The following is a 17,239-nucleotide window of genomic DNA, read 5'->3' on the forward strand; positions in this document are numbered from 1 at the left end:
AGACAGTTACCATGACCTTCCCTAATGTGGGTCCTTCCCACAGGCTGCAGTTCTTCAAGAACTAATCTAGCATAGGACCTTTCCACTGGATGCAATCCTTTAGGAATGGACTGCTCCAGCCTGGGTCCCCTCTATAGTCCTGTCAGAAAACGCGCTTCAGTGTCCACACTCCTCACCACTGGCCACAGTTCCTGCCACGAGCCTGCTCCAGCATGGTCCCTCTGTGGGGTCACAGTTCCATCAGAGCACATCCATCTGCTCTTTCATGGGGCCCTCCACGGGCTGCAGGTGGATACCTGCTCCACCATGGACCTCCACGGGCTGCAGGTGGATACCTGCTCCACCATGGACCTCCACGGGCTGCAGGTGGATACCTGCTCCACCATGGACCTCCACAGGCTGCAGGTGGATATCTGCTCCACCACAGACCTCCACAGGCTGCAGGCGGACAGCCTATGTAACTACAGGCTGTAGAGGAATCTCTGATCCAATGTCTGGAGCACCTCTTCCTCTTTCACTGACCTTGCTGTCTGTTTCTCACACATTCTCATTCCTCATCTCCTCTTCATTTTCGAGCTGGCTGGCACTGGCTTTGTCCAACATAGGAGTCACTTCTGGTATTTTCTCACAAAAGCCACCCCTGGAGCCCCATTCCAAAACCTTGCAACATAAATCCTGTACAAGAGCCTATGCTGGAGCAGAAGTGTGAGGATGGAGAGGCAGAGATGAACTGAGTGCAATTCCTGCTTCCCACCATCCGGCACTGCTTCAGGAGGAGGAGGTAGATGAGCTGGTAATGAAAGGACTGAAGTTAAGACTGGGAAGAATGGGAGGGTGAGGGAAGGTGGTTTATTTTTGCCCTTTTTTTCCTCACTTCCCTGATATGTTTTTAATTGGCAATAAATTAATCTGCCCCTACCCAAGTCTGTTTTGCCTGTGACAGAAACTAGTGAGTGATCTCCCTTCATCTTGACACTGAGCTTTTCCATCTTATTTTCTCCTGTGCTGTTAGTGGTGAGGAGCAATGACAGAGCACATGGCTAACCATCTGGCAGCTAGCCAACATTAACCCACCACTATGGACTAACCACAAAGGATTATTTTTTCATACATTTTCTCATAATCACTTCAACAAAAAAAAAAAAAAAAAAAAAAAGAAGAGACAACCCAGACTTTAAGTAGATAATTCACCAAAGGATGGCAATTATCTTTCTTTGTCCAACATCTATGCTTTCTTTTGAAATTTAAAAAAATCTGACAGCCTCAAATCAGCTTAAAAAATGCATCTGCAGGGTGAAGCAAATTTTCTTACAAATTTCATTAAAAAGTATCACATTCAAAAGAATAAGTAATTTTAATAGTAAAATTATTTTGTGTTACGTTATATAACTTTTTATGGAGTTCAGGTTTTTAATGCAGCTGACTAAACATCTGATAAATATGCAGAGAACTCAAAGGAGATAATCTTTCAGATATCATTGAAAACATGAAATAAAATTAGAATTAAGAAATGCTAGTATTCACCCAGAATGATTCACGACAAATATCATATGAATGTACAGTTACTTTTCTGGAAGACTCTGCTATATCCCCAAGTCCAGATTATACAAAATGACAGGAGTAAGTATCAGTGCTCCTGAGCCACATTTCCACTTCAGTCAGATCAAAGGTGATGAATACTAAAATACTATATTAGCATTTGTAGTCGCTACAGATAAAATGAACACTTTTGCCTGTGCAAAAACATAGGCAAGGTGAAAGCTTTATAGATTTTATTTTAGAAATAACTTTATTAAAATAATTTCCACATCAAATATGCAGAGACCTATACTTTCAGAAAGACAAGATTAATTTTATTATTTTTCTTGAAAACAATCCTAGCATTCATTAATCCTGCATTTTATTAAAAATATACTGTGAGAACTGAGATATTATCTTGATGATCGCGTCTGCTAATAAAATGCTGAGGCATTCACATACACCAGCAGATCTGGGACTAAACATAGTTAGCTAATAACCTGCTGAAACAATCTTCAGCACCCCAGCTGAAACTGTTCAATCCTCTACCCACAACACACCTAGAGCACAGCAGATGCTCCCAAGGTTGATTACATGCGTTCACATTAGCTCATGGTAGGCAGTCAACACAATTTTTTTTTATACACTTTTAGCATATGGAAGACCCCATTAAACAATTTATTCTGCTAAATAACAATGTAGAAACCCCATATGTTGTATGTCAAGAGGTAAGATACACAAATTCTGAGAAAATGATGCTGTATTAGTGACCCAGCAGAATCAAGCTGACTGAGCCTCTTCAGAAGAGAAATTTTCATTTCTCTTAACTATTCTGCTACACAAACATTTTTGTTTGCAGGCTTATGGTTTCCAACCATTCACCATGTTTGCTCTAAATTTTTTCTGTATCTTGACTCCCTGAATACTATCTCCTGTCAAAGAACTGTATTTCCAATTTCCTCCATCTTGGACTCCAAACAGAAGTCTCAACAAGTCTTAATCATTACAGTACAGGAGGCATTTACTCTGTTTTATTCACAGTGATATTTCATGAAAGCACTACAGAAGGACAGCAGCTTTCTCAGAACTGGTACAATTAGACCCAAGCCAGGCTTCCAATCTGTGCTGGAAGCTCAGGTAGGTACACATAATGCTCATCTTCCCTCACATCACTAATCAGAAGTCTGATAGCAGTAAGCAATACCACTACAAGGTCATCAACTAACATTATTCACTGTTTTACTGTACCATGAAGACGCTGCCTATCTGCCTCCAAGTCACAACCATAGCTTACTCCCAGCAACCTCCAGATGCTCTGCAAATCTCAGCACCCGCTAGCAAAGTCACCTATAATCAGTGTGTGATAAATTATGTGAAAAGATACAGCTTTCTTGAGGCATTGTTACAAGAACACTTTGCACTACTTACAGAGGCAAGACCAAAGTTCTTGAATAGTTGGGAAATTATTGTCTTGTGACTGCACAACCAATCATTAATTTTGTTATGCAGGTAGAACCTTAACCCAGATGACTGGCAGTGCTATGGCACCAAAAAATCTCACTGTAGCTCTAGATCAAGTTCCTTATCTTATCTGCACTATTCCCTGCACAATGATGTGGATTAGAAGAACCTCAGATACAACAGGGGCTGGGAAATACCTTCTCCACAAATATTACTAAGGGAGTATTTCAATAAGAGGGATGACTTAAGCAAGCAGAAATACTCTGAAGACTTCAGTCAATGCACAGCTTTTAAATGTCTATCTCCAGGAGAATTATGTAATACAGAACATGAAGTGAATTGCAACTTAAGGTACATAGTGATAAGGTTTACCAAAAAATGTTAGATTAACTGCTGCTTGATCCTTGATCATTTACTGATATAATACATGGCAGATGTTCCTCAAACTATTAGAAAAAATCACACACCTCTGAAAAGTTTGCCAGAATGCCATACTACATTTTCCTGAATCCTTCATTAGATTTATTTCTAGATATCTCTACTTTTATTGCATCAATTGAAATTCAAAAGAAAACATATAGTGATCATTAAGACAACTTCAACGTGATAAGATTACTTAAAACAAGTCTCGGAGTATATTATTCACCTCATCGTGTATGGAGAACTCATATTTACTCCTTTACAATTGCAAAAACTTGAGATTATCTGCTCATGACGCATACAAAAAGCATTTGCTGTTTTATTTTGTTCATATTTGAAAGAAGTAGTAGGACTGTTAGTATAACACGTTTAACCAACTTGATACATAGTATATGAAGCTTTTTAGAGAGCTGTAATAATTACAGAATAAATCATTATGCTAAATATCTTAAATAGGTCTTTTTAAATCTTGCTTAATTCTCAAGTTTCAGACTTTTTTACAAGTCACTAAGAGATCCATTTTCCTTTCAATTTAAAACTTACATTAAGAGTACCTCAGCTGAACATACTGAACATATTTTTGCCTTAGGTAAAAATAAATTATTTTTTACTGCCTTACACAACCCTCTTAGATGCATACTTTCAAAACTAACAAAAATGGCTTTAATCAAATCAGAGAAATAATAACTCTTGTTTGCATGTGCAAAAGAATCACAGTACCCAAAATCTTAGCAAGTGCCTGCCATACAGAGATCTTGCACTCTGTTTCAGTTCCTTCCAGTTATTTAGCAAGAAATGCAATGGTCACAGACCATGACAAGCAAGAGAGAGTTACAAATGTTCTGATGCCACAGCTTTGCTTAAGGAAAGATTTTTTTTCTGCATTTCTGGAAATAAAGAAATCTAAAATAGTTTTAAAACCAGTAATTTACTTTTGCTGTAAAACCTACCAGTAATCAACTACCTTTAGAAGATAATTCATAGGATACATCTTTAGGCTATACTAAACATTCTTGTTTCCTTTTACCCTCAATTCTGCACGATGAATGGAGGAAAACAGCTGTCCAAGAAAAAAAAATCCCACCCAATTTTCATCATTCTAGGAGGACAAAAAAGTATCTTGTTAAGTCTGAAAAAAACCTAGAATACAAGCCCTGTGTATCTGGATCTCACAAGCAAGCAGGCTTGACAACAGGAGGTGGGGGGGCTTAGAGGGTCTTAGGGTTAGGTGGTGAAACTGATCTCTCTATCTTAAAAACAGGAGTCAGGTGAAACATTAGACTGTTACTATCTGATATGTGTTGGAAACAATGATAAACAAAAGAGTTACTCAAAGGCATCAAAATGCAGAATCTCTTCCAACATCCCCTCTGACTAGGAGCCATCAAATAGCATAAAATAAAAAGCATTAAAAAAAAAAAAAAAAAAAAAGAGCTCATCTTGCTTTAAATCATTCATACACTGATTTATTTAGTTTAAGTTAACTGGGGTTTTTATCCAAGGCAAGCACCTGAACAGCCCTGAAGGATCACTCATAACCTCAAAGTGAATATCCTCAAAGTGAATACTCGGCTGAACTGGTGCCTGCATTGATTAAAGCTCACTGGTTGTATCACATTCCTTTTACATGAGTTTCAGAAATTCTTAATTCAGCATTTAGGAGGAGTAGGGGAAATTACGTTATTCAGTTAAGACTAATATTGGGAGCTTCATCTTGCTTGTAAAATATGATAAATACTTGAATTGCCAAGTGACTACCCATGAATAAGATTTTTAAAAGGCAGTAACCCTTTTCTAAATTTTTCTTTCTTTGCTTTTAGCTAGAAGCTAATTTAAATAGTTAAATTTGTGGTCAAGTTTCAGTTATCAGTCACAGGTTGAAAAAGTACTGAAAGGTATGATCAGACACAAACACAAAATGGGAAGAACTACAGAGACAAAAGTCAATGACCTAAAAGTTTACATATAACAGCAGGCTGTCATTGCTGGAAAAGGCTTCCTTTTCCTGTTAAGCCCCATAATTCTAACTATATTCAATATTAAGTTTTAGAGTCATATGCATATAATTAAAATATATATTTCTTATTCTCATAATTCTAGTAAAAGTAATTTGACGAACAGTTTGACATAAGTTTGGATGATACTTAGCTGATTGTCCTACTCAAACCATTCATGCAGAAAGTTGTACCATTTCTAAGTGCTTTAATTAAAACGTGAAAAGTGCCTGTCCTAAATTTATATTTTTCTTCTTAGTATTTTTTCTTGACTTATTCTAAAATTTTCTGTTACAGTAGCCTTATTCTGCATAACCAAATAAGGTCCTACAGACAGCAAGATCTGGAGCAACTCTATGCTTTCAAAACCAAGGACGTTATACTAAGGGTCTGACCTAAACCTACATAACCAAAAAACAGTCTTAAAGGTTAAAAGGAGTTCTAGTAAAACTTCAGTGGTACTTATGGTACTTCCTATTCAACACATTTAAATTTTCATATTTTTAGAACATTACACATTCACCGAAGTATAAACTCATTTACACTTTAGTACATTCTTAGACTTCAGAAAACCTTGAAAAAAAGTATGTTGGAAAAATAATCTGTAATCATGAGGAAGAAATATAATATGTTAAAAGTAATTCAAAATGTTCTTTCCTATGCACCTTGAGGTTGTGGCTGTGCTCAATTTTCTCATTTAAGAGGAAACTTCCACTTTAAAAATTATCAATATTTTAATTTTTCACCTGATCCGTAATATAACTATATATCATTTGTGTGCACTTAATGTTTAAATAAATTACTTGATCAAAAGGACAGAATACAGCAAGATAGGAGTTATTCTGGTCATAAAGAAAAGCCTAAGTTAATACCCCAGTTATTCTTTCTGTCTCATTCTGGCGAGTCTATTTGCCAAAAAATGATGGATTTGTTGCTTTCTAGAAAAAACATTAATTCCACTACTTAACCCACAAGCAGTTAATATTTCCTTATGCAGTCAAAAATATGCTTAACTGTTTTTATGCATATAAATCCTAGCTACTTACTGGAGTCATAATTGCAATTGTACATTTCAATTACATATGGTAAACAGCATACTCTCATGAAATCTACATGAAATAGATCGGTGCCGCCATCCAGTTATAACTAAACTCTCCACCACAGAAGTATAAAAACACTCTGCAAAATATGCATCTAGATGATTTACCCAAAGCAAGGAAAAAACAAACACTCAGAAAACACTGTTTGCTTTTATTGACTTCCTCCAACCCCCAAGCCATAAGGATTTATCCTCAACTATATAACTAGTTAAATTGCTTTATACTGGTTTTAGATGCCATATCATACCTGTCATTAATGATCCAGTTCAGACACAGATTGAGGGAATTAAGGTTTTTGCATCTCTTTACTATTTCCATCACCGTTTCATTGTCCAGTTCTGTGATATGACGGAGATCCAAGTTGGAAAGATTTCTTAGCTATTGAGACAAATATGATAGAAAGAAATAATCTGAAATTTCTTCACATGCATAACTGTTATAAAAACTGTTAAACTTTTTGGAATCATGCATAGTATGTCTGAGCTAGTCAAGAAAATTGAGATTACTCTATTTTTCACAAAAAGGAAACAGATATTCACTGGAATTCAGCCACTCAGTTACTCCATGAAATCAAGAAACTTTCACTCATGGTCCGATACATCTACAATTGGGGCCTACGCCTTCCTCATTTTAAATGTAAGGAGTGTAAGACACCAAGGTATCATAGCAACTCACTCAATTATAAGAAAACAAGGCATGGAAGGAAGAGGAGATAGCACATTTGTGCTTAGATTCAAATGCATGTTATTAGAGACTCCACAGTCTAAGGCTTTCAGACTAGGTAAATATTACAAACTCTCTGGAAAATACAGTATTTATACTGTAGGGTCACCTGCACAGTCATCAGTAATAACCTGGATATTCTAAACAACAGAAGCTGGAGACACAGAACTACATGATTAAGATTTATGCACTGATTAATCTGACTTATTACTGTTGTTAATCATTATAATGTCCTTCAAAAGCAAAAAAATCCTTTTTACTTTTATGAGCTATGGTTTCAAAGAAGAAAAATTTTACAGGTTTCTGCAGTGTCCTTAAATAACAGATCATTTAGTCAACAATAACCTCCAAGTGCTGTTTGCTTTTTAAGCTGTCTGAAATAATCTCTGTTATACTCTGGAAAAATAATCGCATTAAGTATTACTGACACTTTAATTAAATTTACCTTCCCTGTAAGAGAGGAAAAAATAATCCTATTCAGTGATTTAAGTCACTAAGGATTTGATTAAGCAAAGGCATACAACTGAGATCATATAACCGGTCCACCTCAGTAGTTAATTATTAAGTGAATGTATTTAAGAAAAAAAAAAGAAAAAAAGAAAAAAATGTATGTATGTAGGTTTCTACAGAAACTAATATTCTGCTGTTTTGTTCCAGAAGTTTTTAACATTCTTCTAACTAAAGCTGAAGATAAACCACATATGCTTCCATAAATTCTGCAGAACAAGTATAAAATTATGGGACCTGACCTGAGAGAAACAACTGCCGGGTATGAGTCCTGGTTTCAGCTGGGTCAGAGTTAATTTTCTTTGTAGTAGCTGGTATAGTGCCATGTCTTGGTTGTTGTCAGGTAGTCAAAGACCTTTCAGCTTCCCATGATGTGATAGTTGCACAAGAAGCTGAGAGGGAGCAAAGCCAGGAGAGCTGACCCAAGCTGGCCAAAGGGATGTTCTTTACCATATATCATGCTCACGACATAAACTGGAGCTGGCCAGGGGGCAAATACTGGCTGCTCGGGAATGGACAAGCTATTGGTGTCACAGGCAGTGAACAATTGCATTGCGCATCACTTGGTTTGTATATTCTATTATTACAGCTGTTATTATTATTATTTTCTCTTCCTTTGCTGCCCTATTAAATTGTTCTTATCCCAACCCATGAGCTTTGCTGCATTTTGGGGTTTCTTTCCCTTTTCAATCTCTCCTCCATTCCTCTCAAAGGGGGGTTGCAGTGGCCATGTGGCTGCATGGTCCTATTTGCTGGCTGGAGTTAAACTCCAATAGTATGTCTACATGAAGCAGGACAATAACATTCCTATTATCAGGATACTACCACAGGTGTACTGTGGAGGTGCTTGTTGTAATCCCATTGTACTTCAGATAATCTTACTTGCCTACTATGGAGAAAAGTACATAATGACTCATATTGTGTTGGTAAAACGGACAGATTTTACAAGCTCTGTCTCGGTGCATTTTACACATACTGCTCCAGCAGGAAGTTTAAAAGACCTACTACAATGCATCAAAAAAAGCTCACAGTCAATCCTTTATTTTTTTCTGCATTTCTTCTGTCAAGAAAGGGAAGCACAGAGCAACTTGAGTTTTCCTTACCTTTGTACACCTATTCATATTAGATACTTCAGCCTATATACTATGTTGGCAACAGCATGGCCAATTACTATGACACAGGAAATAAACTTACTGGACAATTCAACAACGCATATGCTCTATGACAGTAAACAAATATTCACCAGAAGACCTCAAAGACAAGCAGAATATCTTCCCATTATAAAAACCAGAATTATTAACTAAAACATGCCTTCCTTCATGACAACACTCTTCTTATGAGCAGGTGACAATACTGGTGACTTTTTGGTCATGATTATTACTTACAGAGTAAAAACTTACATCAAAGATAAAACAGTGTATGGAGGCAGGTGTTTCTTGAAAAGTGTCTAACTAATGCAGCTCCAAATTAGGTAAGAGGTAACAGTATCTACTTGTCATGGTTTAACCCCAGCCATAAACTAAGCATCATGCACCCACTGATTTATGCTCTCCAGCAGGAGAACAGGAAGAGAATTGGAAGAGTAAAAGTGAGAAAACTCGTTGGTTAAGAATAGCTTAATAATTAAAATGTACTAATAACAATCATGAAAAGGAAAACAATGAAAAGTGAGGAAAATACGGACCCAAGAAAGACAAGTGATACAAATGAAAACAATTGCTCACCACCAACCAACTGACGATGAGTCAGTGCCCAAGCAGTGGCCACCCCACCAACCTTCCCCCTAATTTTATTGCTGAGCATTACATCATATGGTACGGAATATCCCTTTGGTCAGTTGGGGTCAGCTGTCCCAGCTGTATCTCCTCACAACTTTTTGTGCACCCCCAGCTTCCTCGCTGGAGGAGCTGTGGGAGGCACAGAAAAGGCCTTGTCTCTGTGCAAGCCCTGCTCAGCAAGAACTAAAACATCCCTGTGCTATCAACACTGTGTTCAGCACAAATCCAAAACAGCCTCATGCAAGCTACTGTGAAGAAAACTAACTCTAGTCCAGTCAAAACCAGCACACTGCCCCTCTGAGGCAAAGATGAATGCAGCAGAAAGAATTTGTGGCTTCCCCGGAAAAAAAGACTTTTACATTGCATGGGTAGACTCAAAATCTAAACTTAATTCCTAGTATTCCTACTGACCAAATTAATAGGGGTTCCAAGGTAGAATTTATCCTCTACTACCACAGGAGAACATGAACCATCACTTGCCCCTTTTACTGTCACATTCATTAATTTTAAACAACAGAACTGGCACCTGACATACTTGGCAGGTTAATTCTTCTTTTTATCAGGGACTATGTACTCAATCCAGAAAACCTCACTTAGAAAAGTTTGAAGAGACTGCTTCAGATTGATACAAACTCCTCAAGTATAATGTGATCTATACAACCCCATTATTGCCATTTCAGATGAGCTTTCAAGAGTTGCAGTACTCTTGAGTACTGGACCTTCTGACAAGATTTTGCATCGACCTGAACATGACAGATGAAATGAATATCCCTTTTTGCCTGTTTAAATCAGAGGTATGAACATCTTATTACCTGTCAGAGAATTGTTGTAAATGTATATGTAACAATTTTTCATTAAAAAAATGGGATGGATACTTTACTGAAAGATGTCCTATTTTATATTTTACCTCCAAAAGTAATTGTAAAGGGTTAATGCTACAATGCTGAATTCTTTCTTAATCACTTGTATTAGTAAAAAAAAGACAAGACAAAATACATAGGTTTTATATTCTACCTCTAATCCTCCCTCACATCTAAAAGTAGTATGATATAAAAACAAAAATTAAACTTCTTTGAAGCAGACAGTTGGAGAGTTGGGTCGCTTGAATCTTCAGTGCATGCATAAAACTTCAGATTAAAATAGCATACCTTTAATTAGCATTTTTCCACAGGAAAAGGGTATTCTGTGACTTAGATACTCAGTCTCAGGGTACCAGGAAAAAAAATGTTTTTCTCTTTGTTTTTGCTTTTGTTTTTGGTTTTTTCTTTTTCTTTCAGTCGAAACCAATTTTCTTCATGCAACAATAATGTTTTATTGATCAATTTCAGGGCCATTCTCGTACATATATTCACACTTCTATTCAACTCTTAATTTTACAGCTCTACAAAGAATGCTAAACATGCACAGAATCTAAACTTTGAACTGAAAAATGAACATTTAATTAGACAATAAAATAGACAATGCAAAGAGTAGAGAGCTTAAAAATCTGAAGTAGAAAATAAAATAGAATAATTAAGAGAAAGCAAGAACAGTCAAATCAATTTTGTGTGCTACGTATATACACAAGCTTGCTGAAATTACTCAATGTTGACTCAGTGTTAAAATTGTACACGAAAATATAATAATAGTTTTCAAATTTCAGGGGGTGTCTAGTAAGATGAATGAGATGAGCAGGGAAAAGAATGTTGGTCCCTTCCTCTCAGTCCCACTAGCAGAGAGTTGATAAACCAATATGTAAGGTTTTGTGAAGAGACTGCCTCTTAAAATGTACTGACAAGGAATTATTCCTCTGTTAATGTCAGATGCAAAAGAACCACTTAGATGACAAAATGTTTTTTTAAAAAAAGGAAGTCTGAAACACAGAGCTTCCATTCTTTGAAAAAGATATTAAAATAAAAAATTTTAATCCTAACATTTTTAAGAAAGTACCCACTCTTTTGGATCTCAAATATTTTAAATTATGATAAAATCATTTTCATTTGATACTTCTGTTGGTTGGTTTAAATGAAATTTTGTGGAGGCTGATATACTTAAAGATTCAGAAATTATCATAGTATTTGTGTGCCTGAGTATTACAGAGTTCATAAGAATTATATCTTGATTACTAGAGCTTGTAATATTAAAATACATGCAATGCTAATCAAGAAGCTAGTGTACTTGAAAAAAAATTTAACAAAACGAAAAAAGAGAGAGAAAAAAAGTCTGATTTGAGACTGTTCAAGTTTAGGATAAATTTCATATGCTTTAGATTATTAAAAAATAACTATTACCATTGGGATCACAAGAAATTTTTCAGTTTGGGTGTATCAACTCCTGTGAATAATTAGGTGTTATTATAGGGGACTACAAATATACTGAGTATGCAGTTATTCCTTCCCCACCCCCTTTTTTTTGTTCCCTGCACACTTCCACAATTTCTGTAAAGATGCTTCCTTAAAAATCGTAGAACTACAGAATCATTTAGATTGGAAAACACCTGTAAGATTATTGAGTCCAAACATAAAACCAAGTCCACCACTAAGCAATTCACGTAAGATCAAACCTCTCCAGAATAAAAGTCAAATTATTTCTGAAGGAAAGTACTTATATGGACTTAATGAGTTTTAAATTCACATATTTTGCTAATCAAGCTGAATTTTCTTGACGCTCTCTGTGTATATGTACCGTCAGAGAGTAAACTGCTTTCTGATTTAAGGCCCTCAAAGCAAATCTATGATTAAAAATAGCAACCTGGAAAAACTGAAAATCACATTATTTTTATTATTATGTCAATAGAATCTATAAACTATTTTTGTTAAGTTACAGACATTAACTTTTACTTAAGACCTGAAGTAACTGAACTATGAGATATACTGTGTTCCTGAAACACTAATCATACATGGTCTAAGGACTTGGAAAATGATTGAATAGTTACAGTAGAGACTATTTTCCCATAGACTGATTTAATGTTCTGCACATTCACAACCTTACTTCAATTTCTTAAAGTTAGATATTTCAGAACATTAAGCTCCCATTGCTTAAATACAAAATACTCATTCAAAGCCAGTGTTATAAGCACAGAGATTTAATTTGCACTGCTCATTTAAAAAACAAAAACAAAAACCAAAACAAACCCAAACAAACAAAAAAACCAACCAATCAACCAACCAAAAACCACCAAGACAGAGAAAGTTTGTTTTGGAGAGTGTAAATATTTGTAAAAAAAACAACCAACCAACCACACACACACAAAAAACAACAATACCACCTCACCACAAAACATGCCTCAGAAAAAATAGAAGAAAGAAGGAGGAGAAGACATTTATGTTCATTAAGGAAACAAATTTATACAATAGATTCCTTTGTTTCGTAATGTACCACAGCAAGACACAATAGGAAAGTGAATGACATTTGTATTCAAACTTCTACTCCTTTCAAGATGACTGATAATAATAATTTGTATTTTGATTTACTGCATGCATGCTTTTACAAGCTATGCTACAAAAATAAATACATTGCCTTCCTTTCTAACATTAAGACCTACTGCAGAGGAGCTACTTGCATACACACATAAACTGCACGTATAGTACCCACATTACAGGACTTATTTCCAGTTTATAAACTCTAAAAGTAACTGCTGAATTACATTATCACTGAGTTATAGTTTACTCTGTGTTAGTTACTCTTAAGTAGCTTTAAGATTAGATGGTATGCTAAAATATTACCATAACAAGAACATAAAGCAGAGCACTTCATGTCAAAACAAATCAGTTACTAAAAAAAAGGGACCATACAGTACCTTAGTTTAGAAAAGGATCCTGCAAAATCAATCTTGTAATGTGTGGATTATCATTCTATATCTGTCAAGCTGATAATGTCTGCAGTGAATGATTCCCAAAAATACTGGCTCTAAAAATCTGAATTTTGATTTACTTCATATTGGACACCAACTCAGACACAGGTATGACTCAATTAGATTGGACATGACTCTTGACTAAAAAATATAAGACAAAGAAAGATCACATTATTCCAGAAGTTTTTGGATATAAGCTGACGTCATGTATTTGTGATTAGAAGAATAAGTTAGAACTTTTTCCTATTAAGACGTCCTAGGATTCACAAGTTTAGACAAAAATACCTGTAATGAACTTTACCAAACATAGTCTGTCAGAAGTATGTGCTGTAGAAGCACAGAGTTATATGAAGAATAATTGCTTTGTAGCAGTATAAGTCAGAACTCTGAGAAAGAAGCCAAAGAAGTGGCTTGCAAATAAAGCTCTGACTAAATGTCAAGATTTGCTGATGCCAGCTGTTAAAATTCTATTAGAAGTGAAACAATTAGAGAAGCAATTACCATAAGAGGAGAAGAAAATACCACCACTTTTGGGGCAAAAGATATAAAATTTAAAAAAAAAATCTCCACTAGTTAGCATATAGAGTTTCTTACTCACACTTAATGAATAAAAAATATCCACTTAGTTGTTTAGTCTTTAATGCAATTACCTAACATACACAGATACCTTGCACCTTTGTATGGATTTTTGTGCTTACAGGAAAAGAAGAAAGTGAAAAGTAAAAAAATAACCTACAATAAACTTTTGAGAGAGGATGGGAAAAAGAGAGAAAACAAGAAAAACAAATCATGCAGGGAAAGATAATAACAAGTGAGAAAAAAAGATCATCATTCAGATGTTTTGTGACAATGTTTCACACACTAGAGCTACAAAGCAAAATGAAATATTTTAGGTCATCAGAACAAACCACTGGTTCCAACTGGAAGTCTGTGAATTGTATATACACACTCTCCCTCTTCCCCTTTCTCTTTCGACGTGTGTTAACACGCAGTGACTTAATCTTGTCCAATAACAATTATTTACCTTAGGAGCATTTTTTCTAATTTATAATAACTCAGGGAAAAAAGACACTTGTGTGATATCATTTTGCTCAAGAAGCCATCTTATAAATGTAACTATGTTCAATAGAAAAATATTGAAAATAAATCCTGAATGTTTCTTATTTTACTATAATACAAAACATTTTAACTGCCATACCTCAGGATTAGCTATTAAAACAGCTCTGCAGTTCAGCAGCACTGTAATTCGGAATTCTGCACAGCCTTGCAGGACACGCTCACGAGCCATGTACTGCACGGAACAGATTCCACATTCTCTAAGCACATGGGACTGGAATTATTAGCAAGCACGTACGAAGTACTACTGACAATAAGAAATACATGATGGATAAACCAAAAAGAGATGTCATCAACTGATGAACTGTGGAAAAGACAGATGCACCAGTTAACGTTACTATTCCCTAGAGAGTTGTTTTAACTCCCATTGGGAACTTATTTCCTCAAAAAAATCTGTAGAAATGGAACATCTACCTATGCTGGATGCTTCAGTGCAATTCAAGAGTTTTAGTTAAAATTGCCTGCTGTACTACAAATCAGTAACCCCTGCCAGAGGAGGCAGGTGGAAACACTACTAAAGTCACTGCAGCAAGATTAACCGGATTTCACTTCTCAATAGCTTCACGGTAAAGAAGCCTTAATTCCAATACAATATCCCAGTCTCTGCATTACTGGGAAAATCTCTTACATGCTCTCTTCTCGTTCAATATATGGCATCATCCCACTTGCCTATAATACATGCATATATACTTCAATCTAAAGTAGTAATAAATCTAAAAAGTACCTTGCTATTGTGCACAGATAGTCACTCACGTGAAAGAATACTTAGCAAATCTTACAGAACTCATACTATAGAATACGCTTGGTGGGAAGGGACCTTTAAAGGTCACCTAGTCCAACAACCCTGCCATTAGCCGGGACATCTTCAACTAGATCAGGTTGCTCAGAGCCTCGTCCAGCGTGGCCTTGAATGTCTCCAGGGATGGGGCATCCACCACCTCTCTGGGCAACCTGGGCCAGTGTTTCACCACCCTCATCGTAGGAAAATTCTTCCTTGTATCTAGGCTGAATCACTTCACTTTCAGCTTAAAAGTATTTCTCCTCCTCCTATCATATCAGGCCCTGTGAAGAAGCCTGTTCTCATCTTTCTTAAAGGCCCCTTTGAAGTACTGAAAGGCTGCAATAAGGTCTCTCTGGAGCCTTCTCTTCTCCCAGCTGAACAAACCCAACTCTTTCAGCCTGTCCTCAGACGAGAGGTGTTCCAGCCTACTGATCATCTTTCTGTCCCACTTCTGGACCTGGTCAATACAGGTTTATGTCTTTCCTGTACTGAGGGCTCCAGACCTGGACAGGTGAGGTCTCACCAGTGGGGAAGAGGCAAAATAATCTCCATAATCTCCAAAATAATTGCAGCACTCAGTTTGGTGTCACCTGCAAACCTACTGAGAGTATACTCGATTCCACTGTCCTAATACGGACCCCTGAACCACGCCACTTGTCTCACCTGGACACTGAGGTGTTGACCACTACTCTCTGGATGCAAACATCTAACCAATTCCTCATCCACCAAACAGTCCACCCATCAAATCCGTATCTCTCCAATGTAGAGAGAAGGATGTTGTGGGGACCATGTCAAAGGCTTTATAGAAGTCCAGACAGCTGACATCCATAGTTCTTCCCTTGTCTGCTGATGTAGTCACTCCATTCTTGAAAGCCACTATGTTGTTCAGGTGGGACTTCCCTTGGTGAAGCTGTGCTGCCTGTTTCAAATCACCTCCTTGTCCTCCATGTGTCTTAGCATTAGCTTCTAGAGGGCTCTGTTCCATAATCTTCCCAGGCACAGAGGCGACGCTGACAGGCCAATAGTTCCCAGGGTCCTCCTTCCTACCTTTTTTGAGAATGCGTGCAGAGTTTGTTTTTCTATTCATGAGGTACTTGACCTGACTGCCATGACTTCTCAAATCTCATGGAGAGTGGCTTGGCAACCACCTCGGCCAATTTCCTCAGGACTCCGTGATGCATCTCATCAAGTCCCATTGACTAATATATGTTCAGGTTCCTCAGGTGGTCTTGAACCTGATATTCTCTTACAGTAGGGGGGAATTTGCTCCCTTAGTCCCCATCTTGTAGTTCATTCACTTGAGAGGTGTGGGAAGAGAAATTGCAGTGAAGACTGAGGCAAAAATTTGTTAAGTACCTCACTCACTGTTTGCCAGTCGTGTCCATCAGTGGGAGTACGCTTTCTTTGACCTCACTTTTCTGGTTGACATACCTGTAGAAGCCCTTTTTGTTATTCTTTGTGTCCCTTGCAAGTTCAGTTCCAGCTGAGCCTTGGCCTTCCTGACCCCATCCCTACACAACTGGGCAGCATCCTTATACTCTTCCCAGGATACCTGTCCCTAAAAATTTTCAATATACTTCAAAAAAGAAAACTTTGAGAAGGCACAAGACAGAATCATGAAAAGTGGGATAAATAAAGTAAAAAGTAGTCAATACTACATATATGGTAAATAATCAGCACCTTCACAGGAATGTTTTAAGTAATGAATTCCTTTCTCAAGGACAAAAACACAAGTTCCTCAATTATTTCTGAGAATTTAAAAAAAATGTAATTTTCAGTATTGTCACATCACTGTGTTTGCAATGGTGCAAAGCTTACAGAAGGTTTCTATAGATACAGCCTGAGGGAAGGAAAGTGGACTAAGTAAGTCTTCAAGTCCCCACAAAAAGCATATGCACCAATTACTTATACCAGATGAAGTTTTCAAAGTTTTCAAAGATATTTTCAAAGGACTATGTAAAACAGTGTCACTCCTATTTAAGTCGGGTTTTCTAATCATTATCATTAAA

The 17,239-nt window shown here is 36.6% G+C and overlaps 1 protein-coding gene across 1 annotated transcript in view; it reads right to left on the bottom strand.

Annotated features, from left to right (window-relative positions):
• Positions 1 to 17,239, bottom strand: part of FBXL17 (F-box and leucine rich repeat protein 17) — a gene marked incomplete at its 3' end in the record, with an annotated part of 295,024 nt that overhangs the window by 193,633 nt on the left and 84,152 nt on the right. Inside the window, exon 6 of the mRNA XM_080363002.1 lies at positions 6,741 to 6,871. Coding sequence (XP_080219128.1) covers positions 6,741 to 6,871 — 131 coding nt within the window. The remainder of the gene's footprint in view (positions 1 to 6,740; positions 6,872 to 17,239) is intronic.

This window comes from Nesoenas mayeri (genome assembly GCF_963082525.1).
Source record: "Nesoenas mayeri genome assembly, chromosome: Z".
Lineage (NCBI taxonomy): Eukaryota > Metazoa > Chordata > Aves > Columbiformes > Columbidae > Nesoenas > Nesoenas mayeri.